The 22,641-nt window shown below is 42.2% G+C and overlaps 1 protein-coding gene across 2 annotated transcripts in view; it reads right to left on the bottom strand.

Moving 5' to 3' along the window:
- Positions 1 to 130: 130 nt before the first annotated feature.
- The window catches only part of boka (BCL2 family apoptosis regulator BOK a), a 64,006-nt gene continuing 41,495 nt past the window's right edge, over positions 131 to 22,641 (bottom strand). Inside the window, exons 4-5 of one of the 2 annotated variants that reach the window (XM_063046228.1) lie at positions 8,934 to 9,097; positions 131 to 2,657 (exon numbers count right to left, since the gene is read on the bottom strand). In XM_063046228.1, the coding sequence (XP_062902298.1) occupies positions 2,532 to 2,657; positions 8,934 to 9,097 (290 nt within the window). In that variant the 3' untranslated portion in view covers positions 131 to 2,531. The remainder of the gene's footprint in view (positions 2,658 to 8,933; positions 9,098 to 22,641) is intronic. The other variant, XM_063046229.1, reaches the window with a different exon arrangement.

The raw sequence follows: 22,641 nt of genomic DNA, 5'->3' as shown, positions 1-22,641 counted from the left end.
AGGATAATCAAGGACACGACCCACCCAGCCAACACACTTTTCGTCCCTCTTCCCTCCGGGAGAAGGGTCAGGAGCTTGAAGACTCGTACGGCCAGATTTGGGAACAGCTTCTTTCCAACTGCGATAAGACTGCTGAATGGATCCTGACCCGGATCTGGGCCGTACCCTCTAAATATCCGGACCTGCCTCTCGGTTTTTTTGCACTACCTTACTTTTCCTTTTTTATTTTCTATTCATGATTTATAATTTAAATTTATTATATTTACTATAGATTTGTACTCCAGGGAGCGCAAAGCGCAGAATCAAATATCGCTGTGATGATTGTACGCTCTAGTATCAATTGTTTGGCAACAATAAAGTAATCAAGTTAAGTATAAGGAGAGATTGTATAAAATGTTGAGAGGCATAGAGAGATTTTATAGAAACTTAAAGTATACATAAAGTATGTGAAATGAGCTGCCGGGGGAAGTAGGTACAATAACAACTTTCTAATGACAGGTGGAAAGGTTTAGAAGGTTATGGGCCACGTGCTAGCAAATGAAACTATCTAGGATGGGGCATCTTGGTTGGCATGGAGCAGGTGGCCAAAAGACCTGTTTCCATGCTGTTTAACTCTGAGTTCTATGAACTTGTGTCTTATGAATGATGGGAAGGTTTTGAGGTTTCACTTGACAAGTGATACTCAACCACTTGTGGCTGGTTCAGTGGAGTTTCTGGACAAAGATGATTACAAAGGTGATGATAGGGGAACGTGATGGTAATGTCATTGAATTACAAGGATAAGTACCTAAACTCTCTCCTGTTGAAGTTACTTGTGAGGCATTAGTTGTTTTCTACTTGTCAGTCTATGCCTGAATGTTGTGTTCTCCATATTTATTGCCTACTTATCAATTTCTTTTTGTATTTGCACAATTTGTTGTCTTGTGCACATTGGTTGTTTGTCCGTCCTGTCATGGGCAGTCTTTCATTGATTCTACTGCGTTTCCAGTATTTACTGTGAATGCTTACGTGAAAATGAATCTCGGGGTTGTATGTAGTGGCATATACAGTGGATTCTGGTTAATTGGCCATCAGTTAATCAGGACAGCTATTTATTCAGGACAACTCTTAAAGATCATATCTAATCAAGAAAATAGCTGGGATTCCCTTCGTTTATTTGGGACACTGCCACTTAATTGGGGCAGGAGACTGTTGCCAAACAGTTTCTGACTAGCACCTGTGTGCAATTGTGTGACCTTTCGACACAACCCCGTGCTTCGTGTGAGCAATTTTAAAATAGCTTCAGTTGCATGTATTTGTGTTGAAAAAGCAGTATTTTTTTTGTCACTGAGAGTTGGCAAGAAATGAACAGTAAGACGATTCAGACTGCTTTGCTCACTACAGTTTCAAGCATTCAGGTTTGGAGATGCCAGAAAAGGTCGGGAGTTAAAATGAAATGATTTCACCATTTCAACAAATTAGAAACTACAAATAATTTGAAGGTATTGATAATCATCTTGAATATTACATTGAAAATGAAGATTTGGAGGATGCAATCATCGACAGCAGTGTATGAAGACAGTCCGTTATCTGCACTAGGTGTCTGTGCTGATTTTATTCATTTACAGTCAAAAGAGCATGAAGCAGATGGATTCCTCCATCAATAAGTATCAGGAACTAATACCCAGTTTTACAGTACTGTGGTTGTATTGGTAGTGTTCTAATTTGTCTGTAGTTTATACCTAACTTGTTAATCAGTTTGTCTTTTTTCATACCTTTTTAACTATTTCCATTGAACTTTGTCTATTTGGGGCAGCTGATTAATTGGGCCAAAATGTACTGGTCCTGATGGGTCCCAGTTAACTCTTTTGGGAGTTTTAGGAAATAAATTAATAAAGCAGAAAGCAATCAAGAACAAAAACAGTAGTCCCTGAAATAAAGACATCTTGTGCTGGAAAGAAACTACACTGCAGACATCAGCATAGATAAATCTCTGCATGAAGAAAATAAACGATACACAGAGTGTAGCTAATAACCTTGTATCTATGAACAGTAAAATAGTAGAATTACTTTTCTTCCCCCTCCAACACTGCAAAACTCTTCACAATAACAACAAAGTAAAAGGTAAAAGAGTCTTCCCAGAATTCTGTCAACTGTTTGCTGATCAGGATTCCAGCTCCTTCTTGCATTTTAGACTGACTTCAGGTTGGATTTCTGTAACACTAGCAAGTTCACTACTGTGCAGCTAATATGTAGAATCCACATTGAAACCATTGTAATGGTGTCATTTTTACACTCTACCTCATTCAGTGTAGTTTATTGCTGAGTTTTAATTTGACTGCTGTTGTGGATGGGAATACTGAATCTCTTGATCTACCTCATCCTCCCCTGTACCATTCTTTTTTAAGACAGTGTTTCCCTTTTTGACCAATAACTCAAATGATTCATATTCCGGTCCAGCAAGTTCAGAAAAGTTCCTTTCAGTCAAGGCTGTGTGTTCAGGTGTGCAGAGTTTAGTATTGCATTAAATAAAGCACATCTTTCAGCTGGAGTCATCGCTCTCGCAGTAGGAAGAAGAAGATGGCTTTGAGGAAACGTCCACAGGTGCAGATGGCAGAAATGAGCCAATGATCATGAATACTGGGATCATTGTTGACCACAATCTTTGTAATATCAACCTGGATCAGAACAGAGGAAAATTATTCAACACCACTTGACTCGGGCCAGAGTTTAGATCAAAGCTACTAAATTAGTTTGGAAAATGCTTTATTCTCTCTTGTTATTTACACTTGAGGTAAAATGCAGCATTTTGCTTAAGCAACAGATACCAATGCAATTTAAAATAAATATAGAATTAGTTAGGGATTGACTATTACTAGAAAGTGCACATGAGAATGTGCAGAGCTCTAGTCTTTAAGTCTGTGTTTACAATAAAAACTTGCCCGAGGCATTTTTCAAACAGGAGAAAATCTGCAGATGCTGGAAATCTGAGCAACACGCACAAAATGCTGGAGGAACTCAGCAAGCCAGGCAGTACCTACGTTTTGTGCTGAGACCCTTCATCAGTTCCAAGCTTACAAAGCATTCTAGAAGGGAAGGTGCACCAAAATAATATTTGAACATTAACTAAAAACCAGAAAATAAATGTGAGTCCTGCCAAAGGCTCTCAGCCTGAAACGTTGACTGTACTTTGATGCTGCCTGGCCTGCTGAGTTCCTCCAGCATTTTGTGCGTGTTGCTTGGATTCCCAGCAGCTGCAGATTTTCTCTTGTTTGTAAGATAACTATGATCAAGAGTTTCATCTGCAGAGCACCAAGGTCAATAATAAACCAGCTGTTTCAAGGACTTTATGGCTTGTGTAAATATAAATGTACTTACTATCTCTCAGGAGTGTGAACGTAACTCCAAAATCTTCCCGTTATTCTACATCTTAACAATAATCTCAGTATCAGCCATCACTGGGTCATCTACACTTTCCTGTACCTTACCATTTTCTAAGCCCTGCCTTGGATGCCCTCCCCAAATGCATTTGTCCCAACACAACCAGTACATTCTGAACTCTCTGTAACCTATAACTTTCCTTCTCATTATCTCTCACCACCAAGTTTATTGTTACCACCAAACTTCTTAATCAGGTATAAATCACTGATGTAGATCACAAAGATCAACAAGGGTAGTACTACTGAGCACAGTAGGTGCTCATTGCTCACTGTCCTCCAGCCACTAAAACGCCCAACCAACCATTGCTTTTTGCATTCTCACATTTTGCTCATTTTTAATCCAATTCTCCTTTGGGTGTCAGGGTCTTTTATATTTTGATCAAATTGCCCATGTGAACTTTAAAAAATACTGATATTTCAAATATTCCATCCTCATCAAGGATTTGCCTTATCTCAAATAGTCAATCAAACTTAAAACTGCAACACACATAAAAGTTGCTGGTGAACACAGGCAGCATCTCCAGGGAGAGATACAGTCGACGTTTCAGGCCGAGACCCTTCGTCAGGACTAACTGAAGGAAGAGTTAGTAAGAGATTTGAAAGTGGGAGGGGGAGGGGGAGATCCAAAATGATAGGAGAAGACAGGAGGGGGAGGGATGGAGCCGAGAGCTGGACGGGTGATTGGCAAAGGGGATATGAGAGGATCATGGGACATAAAACTGCATCCATCTTTTACCTCCCAATAGGTTATCATTTGGCTCTGTCTAGACCCTGCATTGTTATACATTATAGTTTGTACATTGTTATCTCATTTCCCCTTGCACGTCAAAAGATATTAGGAAATTCTATAAATTTGCCTGCCAATATTTTAAAATTTGCTGCCTTCTAATTTTACCCTGCACTTTCTACACTCATTAGGCTTTCTGCATTGCAGACCTTTTGTTATCAGTAATAAATTTCCCTTTTTTAAAATCCTATTTTGTATGTCCCTCTCTCTCTATGATTGGGAGTTACCCCTTCTCTATTATTATTAATTTTTTGGCAGTGCACTTGCAGTCAAATCAGCAAAGGAGGCCTCACACATGTCAAGGAAAGAGTGATTTGAAAAAAAGAGCTTTTGCAGGATTTTGTCTTTTTTTCAGTGGTGCAGTTGCGATTCATTAACAAGGGGAATAAAAATGAGGCAGGAACAAGCAGAGTGGCCATTGTGTGAGAGGACCAGGGTTAGAGTGGGGAGGCTTTGGTTCATTGGGTTTCAACAAGAACAGATGTGTGAGGTAAGTATCTGGAGACTTTCTTCTTCATTCATCATCTGTTAGGACACAGAGGAGAGTGGCTCCAGGGGCTGTGTTGACTTCTTTGTGTGAGATGTGGGAATTCTGGGAGACCTCCAGCCTCCTGGATAACCACATCCACACCAAGCTTGGCAAGCTGAGGAGATGATAGATAGGAGCTACAGGGAGATGGTCATCCCTAGGTTGCAGGAGGCAGGTAACTGGGTGACTGTTAAGAGAACAAAGGGATACCAGTACAGAATACCCCTGTGGCCATTACCCTCAATAATAAGTATACTGTCTTGGATACTGTTGGGGGAGACGACCCGTCTAGGGGGATCCTCAGCAACTGGGTGTCCGGCACTAAGTCTGACTCAGAAGGGAAGATGGGAGGGAGAAGAGGACTGCAGTAGTGATGGGGGATTCCATAGTTAGAAGAGTAGACACGAGATTCTGTGGATACGATGAAGATAACTGGATGGTATGTTGCCTCCCAGATGCCAAGGTCAGGGACGCTCGGATGGGATCCATGACATTCTAAAGGAGGAGGGTGAGCAGCCAGAAGCCTTGGCACCAATGACATGGGTAGGAAAAGCAAAGAGGTCCTCAAGAGAGAATTTAGGGAGCTGGGTGGAAAGCTGGAAAGCAGGACCTCCAGTCTCTGGATTGCTGCCTGTGCTACGCACTACTGAGGGTAAGAATAGGATGATTTGGCAGATGAATGCGTGGCTGAGAAACTGGTGCAAAAGACAGAGTTTCAGATTTCTGTCTCATTGGGATCTCTTCTGGGGAAGGTTTGACCTATACAAAAGTGACAGGTTACACCTGAACCCGAAGGGGACCAATATCCTTGTGGGGAGGATTGCAAGAGCTGTTGGGGAGGGTTTAAACTAGTTTAGCAAGGGGATAGGAACTGGACTGATGGGGCTGAGGACAGGACTGTTGGTTTATAAGCAGAGGCAGTGTGTAGTGAGACTGTCAGGAAGGACGGGCAGATCAGGCAAAATTGCAGTCAGTGGGATAATCTGGTACATAAAAGAGGGACAAAATCAAAAAGGGGATTAATACAGGACTGAAGGTGTTATATTTGAATGCATGCAGTAAACGGAATAAGGTAAATGATCTTGTAGTGCAGTTAGAGGTTGGCAGATATGACATTATGAGCATCACTGAGTTGTAGCTGAAAGAAGATTATAATTGGGAGCTTAACATCCAGTGTGTCAAAAGGCCAGGCAGGTAGGCAGAGCGGTGGCTCTGTTGGTAAGTAAAAAATGAAATCAAATCTTTGGAAAGAGGTGACACAGGATCGGAAGATGTAGAATCCTTGTGGATAAAGTGAAGAAACTGTAAATGTAAAAAGACCCTGATGGGGGTTGTATACAGGCCTCCAAACAGCAGCCAGGATGTGGACTACAAATTACAATTGGGAGATAGAAAAGGCATGTCAAACTGACATTGTTATGATAGTCAGGGGATTTCAATATGCAGGAATATTGGGAAAATCAGGTTGATGCAGAACGCCTACAAGATGGTTTTTTTTAAACAGCTGGTGGATGAGTCCACTAGAGGGTCAGCTATTCGGGATTGGGTGTTGTATAATCATCCAAATTTGATTAGGGAGCTTACAGTGGTGCTAGAAAGTTTGTGAACCCTGTCAAATTTTCTCTATTTCTGCGTAAATATGACCTAAGATATGATCAGATCTTCATATTAGTCCTAAAACTAGATAAACAGAACCCTATTAAATAAATAACATGAAAACATTATACTTCATTTATTTATAACCATATAACCATGTAACAGTTACAACACGGAAACAGGCCATCTCGGCCCTTCTAGTCTGTGCCGAACTCTTACTCTCACCTAGTCCCACTGACCTGCACTCAGCCCATAACCCTCCATTCCCTTCCTGTCCATATAGATATAACCATATAACAATTACAGAAAAATGATCCAATATTACATGTATTTGTTGGAAAAATTATGTGAACCGTTGCTTTCAGTAATTGGTGTGACCCCTTGTACAGCAATAACTTCAACCAAATGTTTCCAGTAACTGTTGATGAGTCCAGCACATCGGCTTGGAGGAGTTTTAGGCCATTCCTCCTTACAAAACTGCTTCACCTCTGGGATGTTGGACTTCCTTGCATAAATTGCTTGCTTTAGGTACTTCCACAACATTTCTATAGGATTAAGGTCAGGACTTTGACTTGGCCATTCCAAAACACAAATTTTCTTCTTTTTAAACCATTCTATTGTTGATTTACTCTTGCCTTTCAGATCATTTCCTTGATGTATTATCCAGCTTCTATTAAGCTTCAGGTGACGGACTGCTGCCCTGACATTCTCCTGTAAAATGTCTTGATACAATTTTGAATTCATTGTTCCAGGCCCTGAGGGAGCAAAGCAGCTCCAAACCCTGATGCTCCTTCCACCATGCTTCACAGTTGAGATGAGGTTTTGATGTTGGTGTGTAGTACCCTTTTCACTCCAAACATAGCGATGTGCATTTCTGCCAAAAAGTTCAACTTTTGTTTCACCTGTCCACAGAACATTATCCCAGAAGCTTTGTACAACACCCAGGTGGTCTTTTGCAAACTGAGACGTGCAGCAATGTTTATTGGAGAGCAATGGTTTCCTCTGTGGTGTCCTTGCAGTGTTTTTCTTACAGTGGACAGATGAGCAGTGACTTTAGCAAGTTCTAGAGCTTTCTACAAGTCTTTTGCTGTTACCCTTGGGTTCTTTTTCACCTCCTTCAGCATTGCATGTTGTGTTCTTGGTGTGATCTTTTCAGGATGTTCACTCCTAGGGAGAGTAGCAACAGGACTGAATTTCCTCTATTTGTAGACAATTTCTCTTACTGTGGACTGATGAACACTCAGGTCTTTAGGAATGCTTTTGTAGCCTTTTCCAGCTTCATGCATCTCTACAATTCTTCTTCTAAGGTCCTCTGAAAGTTGTTTTGATCGAGACATGGTGCACATAAACAGATCCTTCTTGGGAGGATCAGGCTCTGTCTGTAACCTGAATTTGTGTGTCTTTTGTTTATAGAGCAGGGCACCTCTACAACCCATTCCATACCTCTCACCTTATTGATTGGAACACCTGAATCCAAATCGCTTTTGTACAAGGCTTTACCCCAGAGGTTCACATACTTTTTCAACAAATACATGTAATATTGGATCATTTTTCTCAAAAAATAAATGAACAAGTAAAATGTCTTTTGTGATATTGATTTAATTGGGTTCTTTTTATCTGATTTTTAGGACATGTGAATATCTGATTACATTTTAAGTCATATTTATGCAGAAATAGAGAAAATTAGGAGAAAATAGTAGATGAGGCTGAGAGGGAAATGGATCATCCAGAATGAAATGGTGAAGAAGACTCGTTGGGCCAAATGGCCTAATTCTGCTCCTATGTCTTACAGTCTTATTCATCTGGTCTGTAACTCTCTGTTTACTGACTGGTGATCAGCACCAATTAATGTTCAATCTGGGACCTTGGTCTGGTGGAAAATCAAAACAGCAGATGTTGGAAATCTGAAATAAGAACAGGAAATGTTGGAAACATTTTACAGGTCAAGCAACATCCATTGAAAGAGAAAATGTGTTTCATGTTAAAACCACTTTGTTACTTTTGACGAAGGGTCTTATCCTATTAACCTGAAACCGTAATTCAGTTTTCCTGTTCTCAGATGCTGTTTGACCTGCTGCGTGTTTCTAGCATTTTCTACTTTTGTTCCTGATCTGAAGGCTTAGACGGCCAAACAAGCCATGCAGTTGCCTGTAATATTTTAATGTAAACCTCTTATTCATTTTTCAGGGGGTGGCACCACTGGCAAGCCAGAATTTATTGTCAGTCCCTAACTAACACTATGAAGGGAATAATCAGTCATCTTTGGTTATGAAACAACTGAATACTGAGCCATTTGACAGTCAATCAAATAATCCTGGGTCTGGAGACACAAACAGACCAACATGCGTCAGGGAACAAGGGTTTTCATATAGTTCCTGTTGCTAGGATTATATTTTATTTATTTTGCATGTTACTTCATTGACTGATTTTAAATGTTACAGTTGCCACGGCAGGGTTTGAACCTGAATTCTAGATTGCCAGGGCTGGCCTTGAGTTATTATCCTTGTAGTTCAGCCAGAGCACCACCACCATGGACAGTCATTTAATAAATGGAGCAATACAACTACAGATACTGAAGTTTGCTGGAAAGACGGTCGCTTACCCATCCACCCCGTCTCCTTAGCCACGTCACCAGTGTTTTCCGGACAAACTCTCCCAAGCAATCAACAATAGTGTGCACCATTGCATGCTGTCCTTGCTTCACACAGTCAATGGCTAATCCGCCAGCTACAGCGTACAGGGCCACCACCTTGCCCCAGGTTATACCTGCAGAGAAAAGATACAGGTATGCTATACATAACAGCCATAGTCAATAGAAGGGCAACCCATAGTCATACAGTGCAACATTCAATAAAATAGAACCATAAAATAAACAAAGTTGAATGCGGAGAGAATTAGGAAAGAAATTGAAACAAAAAGCAGCACCTGATTGACATTAATTTCCATTTCACCACTAATGCTTAACTCTAGAACCACAGATAAAGGACACCAGACAGGGCTCTATACTGGTCCTTAAGAATGCCTGACTTACACACAGCCCATACATATATATAAGCATTTGGGAGAGCAGTGGGACAGATTTGCTGTTGGGGAGTGGGGAGAGCTCCAGGCATCTTCTGTCTCGTGGGAACTCAGTGCTGGCAATATCATTGCATCTTGCAGAGAAATCTAAACGGCTGAGTTAAAACCCTGGTTTAAAAATATTTCCCTAGATTGGCTTATGTTTAATCACATTGCTGGACGGCTACATTTCTGACGTGATCTGTTTGGGTTAAACATCTCTCAGGAATGGAACCCTGTCCTAATCTTGGAAAATCTCTTTACGAAGCCAGAAGATGTGACACAGTACCAAGGAAGATCATGGTGGAAACTGCTGACTATTGCAGAGTTTTAATGATTAACTTTATTTATCACCTGTGCATTGGAAAATGCAGGGAAATGTGTCAACCCGCACATTACTTTCAATAATTCAGTCAAAACCTGTGGTTACAGGAGGAAATTACGGACTCAGTGAGGCCATGCTGTTGCTCTAAATCATGTTATACAATCGACCTCATTGTGGCCCCACCTACTACCTGTCCGTTAATTTAGAGAAAACTGTTGCCATCTCCGACCGTGTGTCACCCCTGCAAATACTGATAGACTACCTGGAATCCCAAACCAGTACAGGCACACCCAGTTCTCTACTACAGACTGTTTCCAAGAAAATTCCTTTCAAGTCCCAACAATCTTAAATCCGCCCAGGGACACTGATTCACTGGTGAAAGTATTGGCAGCTATTAAATGGAAAAGAAGGGAACATTTTTATTGGTGCACTGATGCAGAAGCAAGCCACAGATCATTACTGATCTCAATGTTCAGCTTCAGTCCACACACTTCAATTTACTTCGAAACCATATAGTTATCTCTCTCACTTCCTATTGGAGAGGTAGTGTTTACCTTAGAAACACTAAGGTAAATAGTGTTTACCTTAACACTATTTCAAGAGAAAACCTGGGAGCAGAGATAGTAAAGCAGCCCTCCCTGGTATGGGGTGCTGAGCTGTAAGTCTCCATGGCCACCTTTACAACTTTATAATGTGGGCTGGTATGTTCACAGGCCACTGTAAGCTAGCCCTGGTGTGTAGGTGAATGGTAGAATCTGCAGGGAATGTGGGGAGAATAAAAATGGAATTAGCAAAGGTTTAGTGCAAATGAATGGACAGCACAGTCCTCGTTGGGCAAAGGGGCCCTTTCTGTTGTATGTGTGTCCATAACTTTGCACTTGCAATTTACCTCCTGTTTAAGATGGCACTGGTGAAGCCCAGCGACTACTTATCGGCAGCAAGCAAACCAAAGAGTACAACTAAAAACTTTATTAATATTTTTTCCTGGTAAAACAGGGTAAACAATCACGGCAAAAATACTGAAGAGTCACGGGTCGAAGTGAGTGGAGTCGAGGGTTGAAGCGAGTGGGTGCAAGGTGAGGTTGAGGCAAGTAGAGGTGAGGGAGAGTCGAGGCCCGGCCACCTACACTGAGAGTGAGGATAGACCTAAAGTTTGGTTGATCGAAGCGCCAGGCTGATTCAGAAAGGTCGGGTACAGGCGGCAACATGGCGCCAGTTCTAGGCCCAGGAAAGTATCAAAGTGACTGGGCCTGAGACCTAGAGGAAGGAATGACCCGATATTTGGACAATTTAAGCGCTGGACCAGATTGAAATTGCAGGGTGTTGGGACCAGCGGCGAGGGTTCAGCCAGTTCTGCTTGCTGCCCTGTGACGTTTACTCGGCTCTGCGTTGAACAGAGGCCAAGGCTGTGGCCTGCTCTGGGCTTTGTGTCTGTGACCTCTCTTCTGTTCTAAATGTGTTTTATTTACTTCTATTGTATGCATAATTTGTTTTTTTATTCTCTGCACCATTAGGTGTTTGGTCTTTTTTAGGGGTTCTTTTGGGCTTATTTGTTTTGTGGCTGCCTGTTAGGAGACAAATCTCAAGGTTGTACAATGTATACAGACTTTGATAATAAATGTACTTTGAACTTTGGAAAAAATCCAGCTAGATTTTGCAAGTATGACTTCTTGTACGATAGTTTAATAGTGAATCAGGCCCCCACTGTAGAAACTGAGACAGCAGTCTGCCTTGGCAAGTACTAATCTTTATCCTCAAGCTCTGCTGTCAGTGTTTACAGCAACAGTATTGAGGGAAATTGTGCACACTTCAGGGGCTGATGTGAATGGATCCGCTTCACTTCCCACCCAGCACCACCATCCTTCTGAGTACAATATTAGAGCCAAACTGACTTGTACAAGTTACACTCCTGATTCAAAGAAAATGTGGATAGTTGGCATTCCTATGACAGCCCACTTGCAACAGACTGTCAGCCAGAAGCAACCTGATTACTCTTGATAGAAGAGTACAGCACAGGACCAGGCCCTTCGTCCCACAATGTTGTGCTGAACCAGCTAAAAAGCAAATCAAAAACATCCAACACTAATCCCTCCTACCTACACAGTGTCCATATCCTTCCCCACCCCCCATCTTCCTCATTTTCATGTGCCTATCTAAATGTCTCTTAAAAGCCTCTACACCACAACAAGCTGTGCATTTGAAGCATTCACCACTCTTGAGTAAAAAAAAACTTACCCCTCACATCCCCTTTGAATCTACACCCCCTCACCTTCAATGCATGCTCTCTGGTATTAAACATTTCAACCCCGGGAAACAGATACCCCCGTCTACTCTGTCTCTGCCTCTCATAATCTCATAAATCTCTACCAGATCTCCCCTCAGCCTCTGCCTCTCCAGAGAAAACAACCCAAGTTTATCCGGCCTCTCGTGATAGCTCATGCCCTCTAAACCAGGCAGCATCCTGATAAACCTCTTCTGCACCCTCTCCAAAGCTTGTAGGATTGTCTTGAGTGAGTGGACTGGGCCGTGTTCAAGAACTGATCTGAGGACCTGAATGATTACACCAGAGTGGTTACAGACCTTATCAAATTGTTCATTTTGTCCCCACAAAATCATTCAGGGTTTTCCCCAATCAGAAGCCCTGGGTGAACAACGAAATTGGGAACCTGCTGAGAGCCAGATCAGAGGCATTCAAGTCTGGAGATCAAGAATGCTACAAGAGGTGCAGGTATGATCTCTGGAAAGCCATTTCTTCAGTGAAGTGGTGGTTCTGGACTACACTGGAATCAATGAGGATGCTCGACAGCTGTGGCAGAGTTTGTATGCCATAAGCTCCTACAACACTAAATCTTGCGACACAGGAGACAGCAAAACTTCACTTCCAGATGAGCTCAATGCTCGCTTTGACCACCAGAAGAGGGAGGAACCATCGTGCACCCCCAAGTCTCCCGATGATCCTTTGGTCTCAGTATCTGAAGATGACGTGTGGGCTGCCTTCAAGAGTGTGAATCCAAAGAAAGCATCCGGTCCATACAGAGTACCTGGCCAAGTACTGAAGGCCTGTACTGACTAACTGGCTGGTGTATTCACGGATATCTTCAACCTCTCGCTGCGCCGGTGTGTTTCAAACAGGCTTCAATTGTACTGATACCCAAGAAGAGCGTGGTAACCTGTCCAAGTGACTATTGCCCAGTGGCACTTACATCCACAGCGATAAAGTGTTTTGAGAGGCTGGTGTTGAAGCATATCAGCTCCTGTGTGGTATCTTGGATCCTCTCCAATTTGCCTACCGTAGCAACAGGTCTACAGCAGATGCTATCTCATTCTCTTCACACAATCCTGGAACATCTGGACAGCAAAGATGCATACGTCAGGATGCTTTTTATTGATTATATTTCAGCATTTAATACCATCATTCTCTCTAAACTAATCAGTAAGCTCCAAGACCATATATAACTATATAACAATTACAGCACGGAAACTGGCCATCTCGGCCCTTCTAGTCCGTGCCAAACTCTTACCCTATCCTAGTCCCACCGATCTGCACTCAGCCCATAACCCTCCATTCCTTTCCTGTCCATATATCTATACAATTTAACTTTAAATGACAACATGGAACCTGCCTCAACCACTTCTGCTGGAAGCTCGTTCCACACAGCTACCACTCTCTGAGTAAAGAAGTTCCCCCTCATGTTACCCCTAAACTTTTGTCCTCTAACTCTCAACCCATGTCCTCTTGTTTGAACCCCCCCCACTCTCAATGAAAAAAGTCTAACCACGTCAACTCTATCAATCCCCCTCATAATTTTAAACACCTCTATCAAAAGTCCCCCCTCAACCTTCTATGCTCCAAAGAATAAAGACCTAAGTTGTTCAACCTTTCTCTGTAACTTGGGAGATAAAACCCAGGCAATATTTTAGTAAACCTCCTCTGTACTCTCTCAATTTTATTGACATCTTTCCTATAATTCAGTGACCAGAACTGTACACAATACTCCAGATTTGGCCTTACCAATGCCTTATACAAATTCAACATTACATCCCAACTCCTATACTCAATGCTCTGATTAATAAAGGCCAACAAACCAAAAGCTTTCTTCAGCACCCTATCCACATGAGATTCCGTCTTCAGGGAACTGTGGACCATTATTCCTAGACCCCTCTGTTCTACTGCATTCTTTAATGCCCTACCATTTACCATGGATGTCCTATTTTAATTAGTTCTACCAGAATGTAGCACCTCACATTTTTCAGCATTAAACCCCATCTGCCATCTTTCAGCCCACTCTTCTAACTGGCCTAAATCTCTCTGCAAGCTTTGAAAACCTACCTCATCATCCACAACACCACCTATCTTAGTATCATCTGCATACTTACCAATCCAATTTACCACCTCATCATCCAGATCATTAATATATATTACAAACAACATTGGACCCAGTACAGATCCCTGAGGCACACCACTACACACCGTCCTCCAATCTGACACACAGTTATCCACCACTACTCTCTGGCATCTCCCATCTAGCCACTGGGTAAGACCTGGGCCTCAATAACTCTTTATGCAATTGGATCCTGGATTTCCTCACTTGCAGACCCCAGTCAGTTCGGATTGGCAACAACATCTCCTCCACGATCTCCATCAGCACAGGTGCACCACAGGGCAGTGTGCTTAGTCCCCTGCTCTACTCGCTTTACACCTGTGACTGTGTGGCTAAGCACAGCTCCAACACCGTATACAAGTTTGCTGGCAACACCACTGTTGTGGACTGTATCAAAAGGTGGTGATGAATCAGCATACAGGAAGGAGCTTGAAAATTTGGCTGAGTGGTGTAATAACAACTTCCCACTCAATGTCAATAAGACCAAGGAAATGATTGTAGACTTCAGGAGAGGGAAACCAGAGATCCATGAGCCAGTAATCATCGGGAGATCAGAGGTGGAGAGGATCAATAACTTTAAATTCCTGGGTGTCACTATCTCAGAGGATCTGTCCTGGACCCGTCATATAAATATTATTGAGAAGAAAGCACGACAGCGCCTCTGCTTCCTCAGGAATCTGCATGACACCAAAAACCTTGGTAAACCTCTGTAGATGAATGGTGGAAAGTGTGCAGACTGGCTGCATTATGGTCTGGGATGCGAACACCAATGCCTTTCAGTGGAAAATCCTACAAAAGGTTGTGGATTCAGCCCAGTATATCACAGGTAAAACCCTCCCAACATTGAGCTCATCTACCTGAAGCAATGTTGTAGAAAAGCAGCATCCATCATCACAGATCCTCACCACCCAGACCAAAAGCCTCAGGACTCGTACCATCGGGTTCAAGAACAGTTACTACCCTTCAACCATCAAGCTCTTGAACAAAAGGGGACAGCTACACTCTCTTATGTTGTTCTTTTCATGCTCGTTATTTATAGCAATCTGCATTTGCAGAGTTTACAGTTAACAGTTCCTGATGTTACCATTACTGTTCTATAGGTTTGCTATACCTGCAGAAAAAGAATGCATGTGCTGCCATGTATGTAAATTTTACTTTGAACTTTGAACTATGACTTTTAACCAAATCAGTTCTGTGCTAAAAAGTAGTCTCCTGATTCAACTATTTTCTGTTGTACCTCAGCAAATGCTTTTGGAAATCCTGTTATGTTGTATCTACCGGTTTCCCCTATTCCACCCTGTTTAGTAGATTATTAATCTGTGTTGACAGATTAATCATCATTTACTAACTCTCTCTTTACCACCACCCTACTGATAAATTCCAGTATGATGCCAATAATTTTGGAATTCAGCTATTGGAATTGTTCAAGGAAATGGAGGAAATTTTTGTGGCTGCCTTTTCCACAGATGCTGTCCAACCTGCTGAGTTCCTCCAGCATCTTGTGCGTGTTCCTTTGGATTTCCAGCAGCTGCAGATTTCCCTGTAGTTATTTTCGCGGCCTTCCCTTTTTTTTTAGCAAACCTGAGATGATTTCAGACCAAGAGATTTCTTTTCTGGTTTTAGTCTTGATTTCTTCAGTACTTCCTCTTTAGTGTAATATTAGCAACACTTCCTGAACCCAGTCTCCGTTTTGTTACACTTACTGGGTCTTTTATAATGAAGACAGATACAGATATTTCCTTGTCATTTTTTCATTCCCTATAATTTCTTTATGTGATTCAAATTGATTTTCAATTTTCTCTACTTGTTGTTTTATCATTTTTCCTCAGACGCATCTTCATCAATTTTCCTGAAATTTCACCCAATCATCAACTTTCCTACCCTCCTTGATAACATAATAAGGTAATAAGCCTCTTCTTTTAAGAGGCTTAAATAAAATAAATGGTGACCTGTTTAATTATAATTATGTTTTAACTAGCAGGGTGGAATAGGGTAACTGGTAGATACAATATATTCAGATTTTCAAACTGCATTTGATGAGATACCATACAGGGTCATGTAATACAAGGGCATTACATTATATATTGGCTCACTCACCATTTTGCTTATTAGCACAGAGCTGGATTAACTGAAGGACAGAAAAGAAAGAGTCAACTGGCTACATTCACAAATGGCTTTGACAGCCGATGAGTCTCCAGCTCTAAACAAAGCAATCTGTGAATTCAATATATGAAAAACATTTTTACTTATTCTAACTAAAAAGATGTTGAGATACATCCAAGGTGGTGCGCTGGGACACACCATCAGCGATGTAACCCTGCGTCATCATGTGATTTGGGTCTTTCATCATCAGACACTTGCCCAGGGGCCCCAGCCGGGGTTGATAGGCCCCGGGTTGTGTCTGAGCAGCGTTGGTCCACAGCTCACACCTCTTGATCCATAGCCATCTGGAGGCTCACTCAGGAGCCCACCGGCTCTTTCTTTGCAGCCCCCGTGATGCCAAGGAGACAGTAGGTCCTGCAGAGTGAGAGGCCAGCAAAACCTCTACAGCCCATCTCTGTAGGCTCACACTACAGGGGTCCTCCACCCCTGTCTCTGGCATGGCTCTACCAGCTCCTGCTATTTGGCTTTCTTACACCCCCTCAATCCGATCTTCCCTAGGCACTGTCAGTTCTACCATGAGCACCTGCTTCACGGTTTTGGACAGAATGACCACATCAGGCCTCGGGGATGACGATGCGATGAAGTCAGGGAACTTTAATTGCTGACCAAGATCGACTTTCAGTTGCCAGTCAGATGCCGTGGCGTGTAAGCCTGCTGGAGATCTGTGCAGAGGCTGTGATTGGTCTCCAACTTTGATAAAGGCTGAGGGCTTTCTGGGCTGGTGAGGTGCCTAATGTTGTTAGTGGCCAAGGAGATATTTTCTGCCACTGTGTTCAGCACCTGGTCATGGTACCAGCGGTAGCGATCGTCTCCCAGGGCTTTTGGGCAGCTGTAAAGAATACATGTGAAAATTTTAAACTAATAAATAATTAAAAATAGGTACTTCAGAAGCTGATATGTCCCACCCACATGGTAGGGTTGCGTTGTGCCTGCATCAGGCTTAGCCCAGCAGTGAGGCGCTTGCCCTGAGAGATCAGCCTACTCCACGGCAGTGCCACCAGAGGAGTTGGCTACCACAGGATGGGAGATGCCTCTGTCTTCACTGGGTGAGCACTGGGCCTCAGGGCCTGCGTTCTGCCCAGTCTAATTGTATCCTCTGTTTGCCACATTTCTTACAGGGACTCTGATTATATTTCGTATGTTCATCATTTGGTAACTTTTTAATCTAACTCACCTTGCACTTCTCCATAAATCGGTGTCATTAAGGTCAAGAATCTAATCTTTGATTTGTACCTTTCATGACCCGCATACAAAATTGTGGCCACTCTTTCCTTGAGGGTCACTTACCAAAGCTTAATAGGGAAGGTAAATCTGATGCAGTCCATTCCTCGATGGTTCAATAACAGACAGTTTCAGAATACTGTCCCCAGGTAATCCTCCAGGGCTGATACTCCAAGCTATTTTGACAATCTGATTTGGCTCATCAAAATGAAGAATAATGCCTCCCTGTATTAACTTTGCCTGATTATTTATGGTTCAATGGTTCCATTTATTATCAGAGAATGTATACAATATTTATTTGCGTGTGCCATACTCTGTCAGAGCCTCGGCGACCACTTTTCAAGTGGTTGTCTTGGAGGAAAGATTCTGTGAGTGGTCCCCCACGTCCTTCTCACAGCGCAGTTTGTTTTTACGAGGCTGAGTTGCGAGCTCAACACTCAACCCGGCATTGGATGGAAGGCGTGCTCGGGAGCGGACCGACTGGGTTCGAACTCAGGAACCTTCGCTCCGGAGTCCGGTGCTGATGTCACTGCACCACCAGCCAGCGTATACAATATACAACCTGAAATTCTTACTCTCCAGAGACATCCACAAAAACAGAAGAGAACCCGCAAGAATGATAGAAAAACATTAGAATACTAAAGCCCCCCTTCCCCCTCCCCACTTACTTCAGCAGGATGCATCAGTGCCCACCACCCACCAAGCAAGCACCAGCAAGGCCCCAAAGAGAGACCGTGATCTGCAATCCAACATAAACCATTGTTCACCCAACAATTCGACAAACCACAGGCTCTTTCTCTCTCTCACCAACAAAGGACAGAGAGGCGTCACCCCCTCCCACAGTGGGAGGGGAGACAAACAAAACAAACAGCTCACTGTTCTGATGTTACAGTCTGCCACGTCACTTTTCCTTATACCAGTTCTTCAACTTTGCAATCAATTCTTCATTCGATTGTGTTGCTTCTACTAGGATACCTATAAACCCTTCCTGTCTCTTGTTATATTTTATCACCACTCTCACCAATTTTATTTCCTTTTCCTCTGTCAGAATAATTCTTTATTGTTGCCTTTGCCAGTGAGCTACAGGCCACTCCCCACTCACTCATCATTTATATCTGGCTTTCCATTTTAGACAGCGGGTCAGACATCCACTTCTCTGCAAAAACTATCCGATTAATTCTTTTCTTTGTTACTTGGGTCATTTGTTCAACTGTTTAATGCCTTCAAATAAAACTCTCTGACAGTGGTGTCTGAAAAAAGGATGCTGTCCAAGTTGCATGCCATCTTGGACAATGTCTCCCATCCACTACATAATGTACTGGTTGGGCACAGGAGTACATTCAGCCAGAGACTCATCCCACCGAGATGCAACATAGAGCGTCATAGGAAGTCATTCCTGCCTGTGGCCATCAAACTTTACAACTCCTCCCCTGGAGGGTCAGACACCCTGAGCCAATAGGCTGGTCCTGGACTTATTTCATAATTTACTGGCATAATTTACATATTACTATTTAACTATTTATGGTTTTATTACTATTTAATTATTTATGGTGCAACTGTAACGAAAACCAATTTCCCCCAGAATCAATAAAGTATGACTATGACTAAAACATAATCATAAGTTCAATTTAAAATTTAAATGGCTTCAAATACCATGGCTGCTAATCTTCCCCACAATCTTTAATCATATTAAAACAGGAGTTAAGTTCCCTACAACAGTAGGAAAAGTTCAAAGGCCCCTGTTCCATTACTGCTCGGATGTTCACGACTTACAGCCACATCCTTCTGACCATGACCGCATCCCAGAACCAGGATACTCCTTACTCCGGTCTCCTGAAAGTCCACAGCATTTTGGCGAAAATTCAAACAAGCAAGAGGTTTCTGTCCATTTCCCCATCCCCCCACCAAAAAGCTCCCCTCAACTCCACCTACATTTCTGTACCCCTGACACTTTTTGAGACTGTCTACTTTGTCTCAAAAGACTTTCAAGTTTCGTGAACGGCACAAGGAAGACCTCCACCTAATCAGAAATCTGTACTGGGAACAAACTGCCACTGTAAGGATAGATGGAGAAGTGAGTCAGTTTACGAAAATCAAGAGAGGCATTAGACAAGGGTGTGTTTTCTCCCCTGATTTATTTAATGTGTACAGTGAAACAATATTACAAAAAATAAGAGACAGCTTGGGAATCAAAGTTGGCAGTGAAAACATCAATAATTTCAGATATGCAGATGACACTGTGTTAATTTCAAGTACAGAGGAAGAACTACAAAACTTAATTGGTACAGTTGTTGAAGAAAGTGCAAAAATGCGTCTATCTATCAATTGCAAAGAGACAGAATGTATGGTGATATTCAAAAAGAAGGAGAATCCTATCTGCAGGCTGAGAATAAACGGGAAAGACAGAAAACAAGTACAGAACTTTTGCTACTTAGGAAGCTGGGTGACATCAGATGGCAGGTGTGACATAGACTTCAAAAGAAGAATAGGGATGGCAAAAGAAACCTTTATGAAAATGAAGAGTATATTGACCAATACTAAACTAGGCACGACAACCCGCCTCAGAGTACTGAAATGTTATGTTCATCCAGTTAAGTTATATGGCTCAGAATGTTGGACAATATCTAGTAACATGAGGAAACGAATTGAAGCAGCAGAGATGTGGTTTTTGAGGAGGATGCAAAGAATATCTTGGACAAAATGAATATCTAACGAGGATGTCATGAACAGAGCAAGCACAAAAAGAGAAATAATGTATGAGATCATGAAAAGGCAACGTAACTTCATTGGACATGTGATTAGGAAAGAGGAGTTAGAATGCACAGTAATTATGGGAAAGACTGAGGGGAAGAAAGCAAGAGGAAGACAAAGACAAATGATGATAGAGACAGCAGCCAGAAAATTGGAAATGAATACCAATGAATTGATCCACTTGACCCGAAACAGGAGTGTGTGGGCCATGGCAGTCAAAACCCAAACTGGGCAGGGCACCTGATGATGATGATGACGAGGAAGGAAAATATACCGAGACAAAGCTTTGCTGGATCTGACGGAATTAGTTCAAGAAGACAAAGGGTTTCTCTATTCTAGGAGGCACCAAGGAAGTTGGCCCTCCTCCTTCAGAGAGAGTTCAGCATAATCTGGGCAGTGCGTGCAGAACCCAACATTTCCTGGAGCTATCGGTAGCATTCCCTACCAGAACCCACAGACATTTGCCTCAACATCTGTCCAAGTTGTAACTGAAATTTTAAAGCAAGTCCTGAGTTCTGTGGGGTCATGCTCAATTGGATCAAACTTTCTGGTACCATACCTTATGCTCAAATCACCATAGTTATAATCTACAGTTTAAACTCATAAGCATGCAATGCAGCCATTCAGTCTGACTGATTCATGTGTTCCTGTTCAACAGAAGTCTCACCCCAGCAATACATCCTTGAACTTTCTCCCACACGTTTACCTAGCTTCCTCATAATGTAGCTGCATTAGTCACCTGAGCTGCTCTATGTCGCGGCAAGTTCCACATTCATGTCACTCTGGCTGAAGATATTTCTGCTGAGTTCCTTACTTGGATATACATGTTTCTGCTTTACACTTATGGCCACTCACTTTCAAATATCTTCCCTTTATCATAATTTTATCAACCCCACAAAGATCACCCCTCACAATGAGAAAAAATTGCTTCTTCCTCAACAGTCTCCAACTCAAACAAACTCTCAGTCCAGGGATCAATCTAACAACATTTTGCAGCTTTTGCAATTCTGTTATATCTTTTTTAAATTGTCACTCTTATGTTCTGTAATTCACTTATTTTTACATATAGCCAGTAATCAATTATTTAAAGATCTAGAATGCTTAATCAAACAGTATATTTACATTATTACTGAAATATTAAATACATTACACTCCTCCCTGCTTAGCTATAAACTGCAGTTCAATATAGAATGCATCCCAACACAATATTCTATATAACACCACGACTACACAGGCATCCACAGCATAGTAAATGTTAAAGTGCCCCATTCAGGCCTAAAGATTTAATTGCTGTGGAGGATTTCTTACTCTTGTAGGATAATGGCTTTCCTGACAACGGGGAGGGGGCGGGGGGGGTGGAGGGTGAGGCGACGGGGTGGTCACTCGTGAGACTTGTGGCTGTGAAATAATCTCGAGTTCTGGGGCCTTCTCTGTGGCGTTTGTAGGAATTTACTCTCATTAATCCACCCATTGTTCCCATTACTATCTGATTTCTCTTCTTGGTTTCCTCATCCACAACATCATCTGACAAATCTGTTTTTGTATCTCCATTGACTCCTTTCTTTTTGACCTTCCATTCATCCAGCTGGGCTTTGGTCTTTCAATCCACTTTTACAAGCAGCTTTTGTCTCCCACTTGTAGTTCATGCGATAACCTTAATGCACACGAGTAGATTCTGGTTCTTTATGCTCATAAAAGCCAAATACTTGCAACTTTCCTGAAGCTCCTTGAACTCTCTTCCAGCTTAAAATCAGGCCACATTTTGCAAGTAACTGCCTGATTAACAAATCAGAAGCTTTCTCAGATACGTTGCCAACAAAAACTGTTGTCGTTGGACCACTGCTTTCGTCACTTTCACATTTCCTGGGAGCAGCTTGGTCCTTCCTTGATCCAATATACATCCAACCAGAGGTTGGCACCAACACCTGTTTGTCCTCCGTTGGGCAATGGCTCATGGTGCACAGCATGGAGACAGTGTGGCATTATCCAGTACCTTCCTTAATTCGCTTTCAGTTGACTCTACTGCAGGGAATGTGACATGCAAATGGTGGATAAGTCTCCAATCGAGCTGTAGTTGCCTCAGCCACTAACATCCCCACAATGCTGGCCTCCTGTTTTTACCACATACAAACTCAACGTGGCTTGTTGGTTGTTGTACTCCAGTCACAAACAATAGACAATCTGCAGATGCTGGAAATCCAAGCAAGTTTTATTTCATTGTTACGAATATTATTCCAGCAGGAGTTAACTTTTCTCCAGTATAAATTCTTAGTTGGATATCTGTAGAGTTCGATTCAGTATCTTTGAAATGCCATTCAAACTCATTTTGTGGAAAGACTGAAACAGCTGAGCCAGTGTCCAATCCCATTTTAATTAATGCAAACATGAAGAAATCTGCAGATGCTGGA

The sequence above is a fragment of the Mobula hypostoma genome, chromosome 4 (genome assembly GCF_963921235.1).
Source record: "Mobula hypostoma chromosome 4, sMobHyp1.1, whole genome shotgun sequence".
In the NCBI taxonomy this organism is placed as follows: Eukaryota; Metazoa; Chordata; class Chondrichthyes; order Myliobatiformes; family Myliobatidae; genus Mobula; species Mobula hypostoma.
Note: the sequence above shows the minus strand (reverse complement) of the source record. Positions and strands in the feature narration are given on the sequence as shown.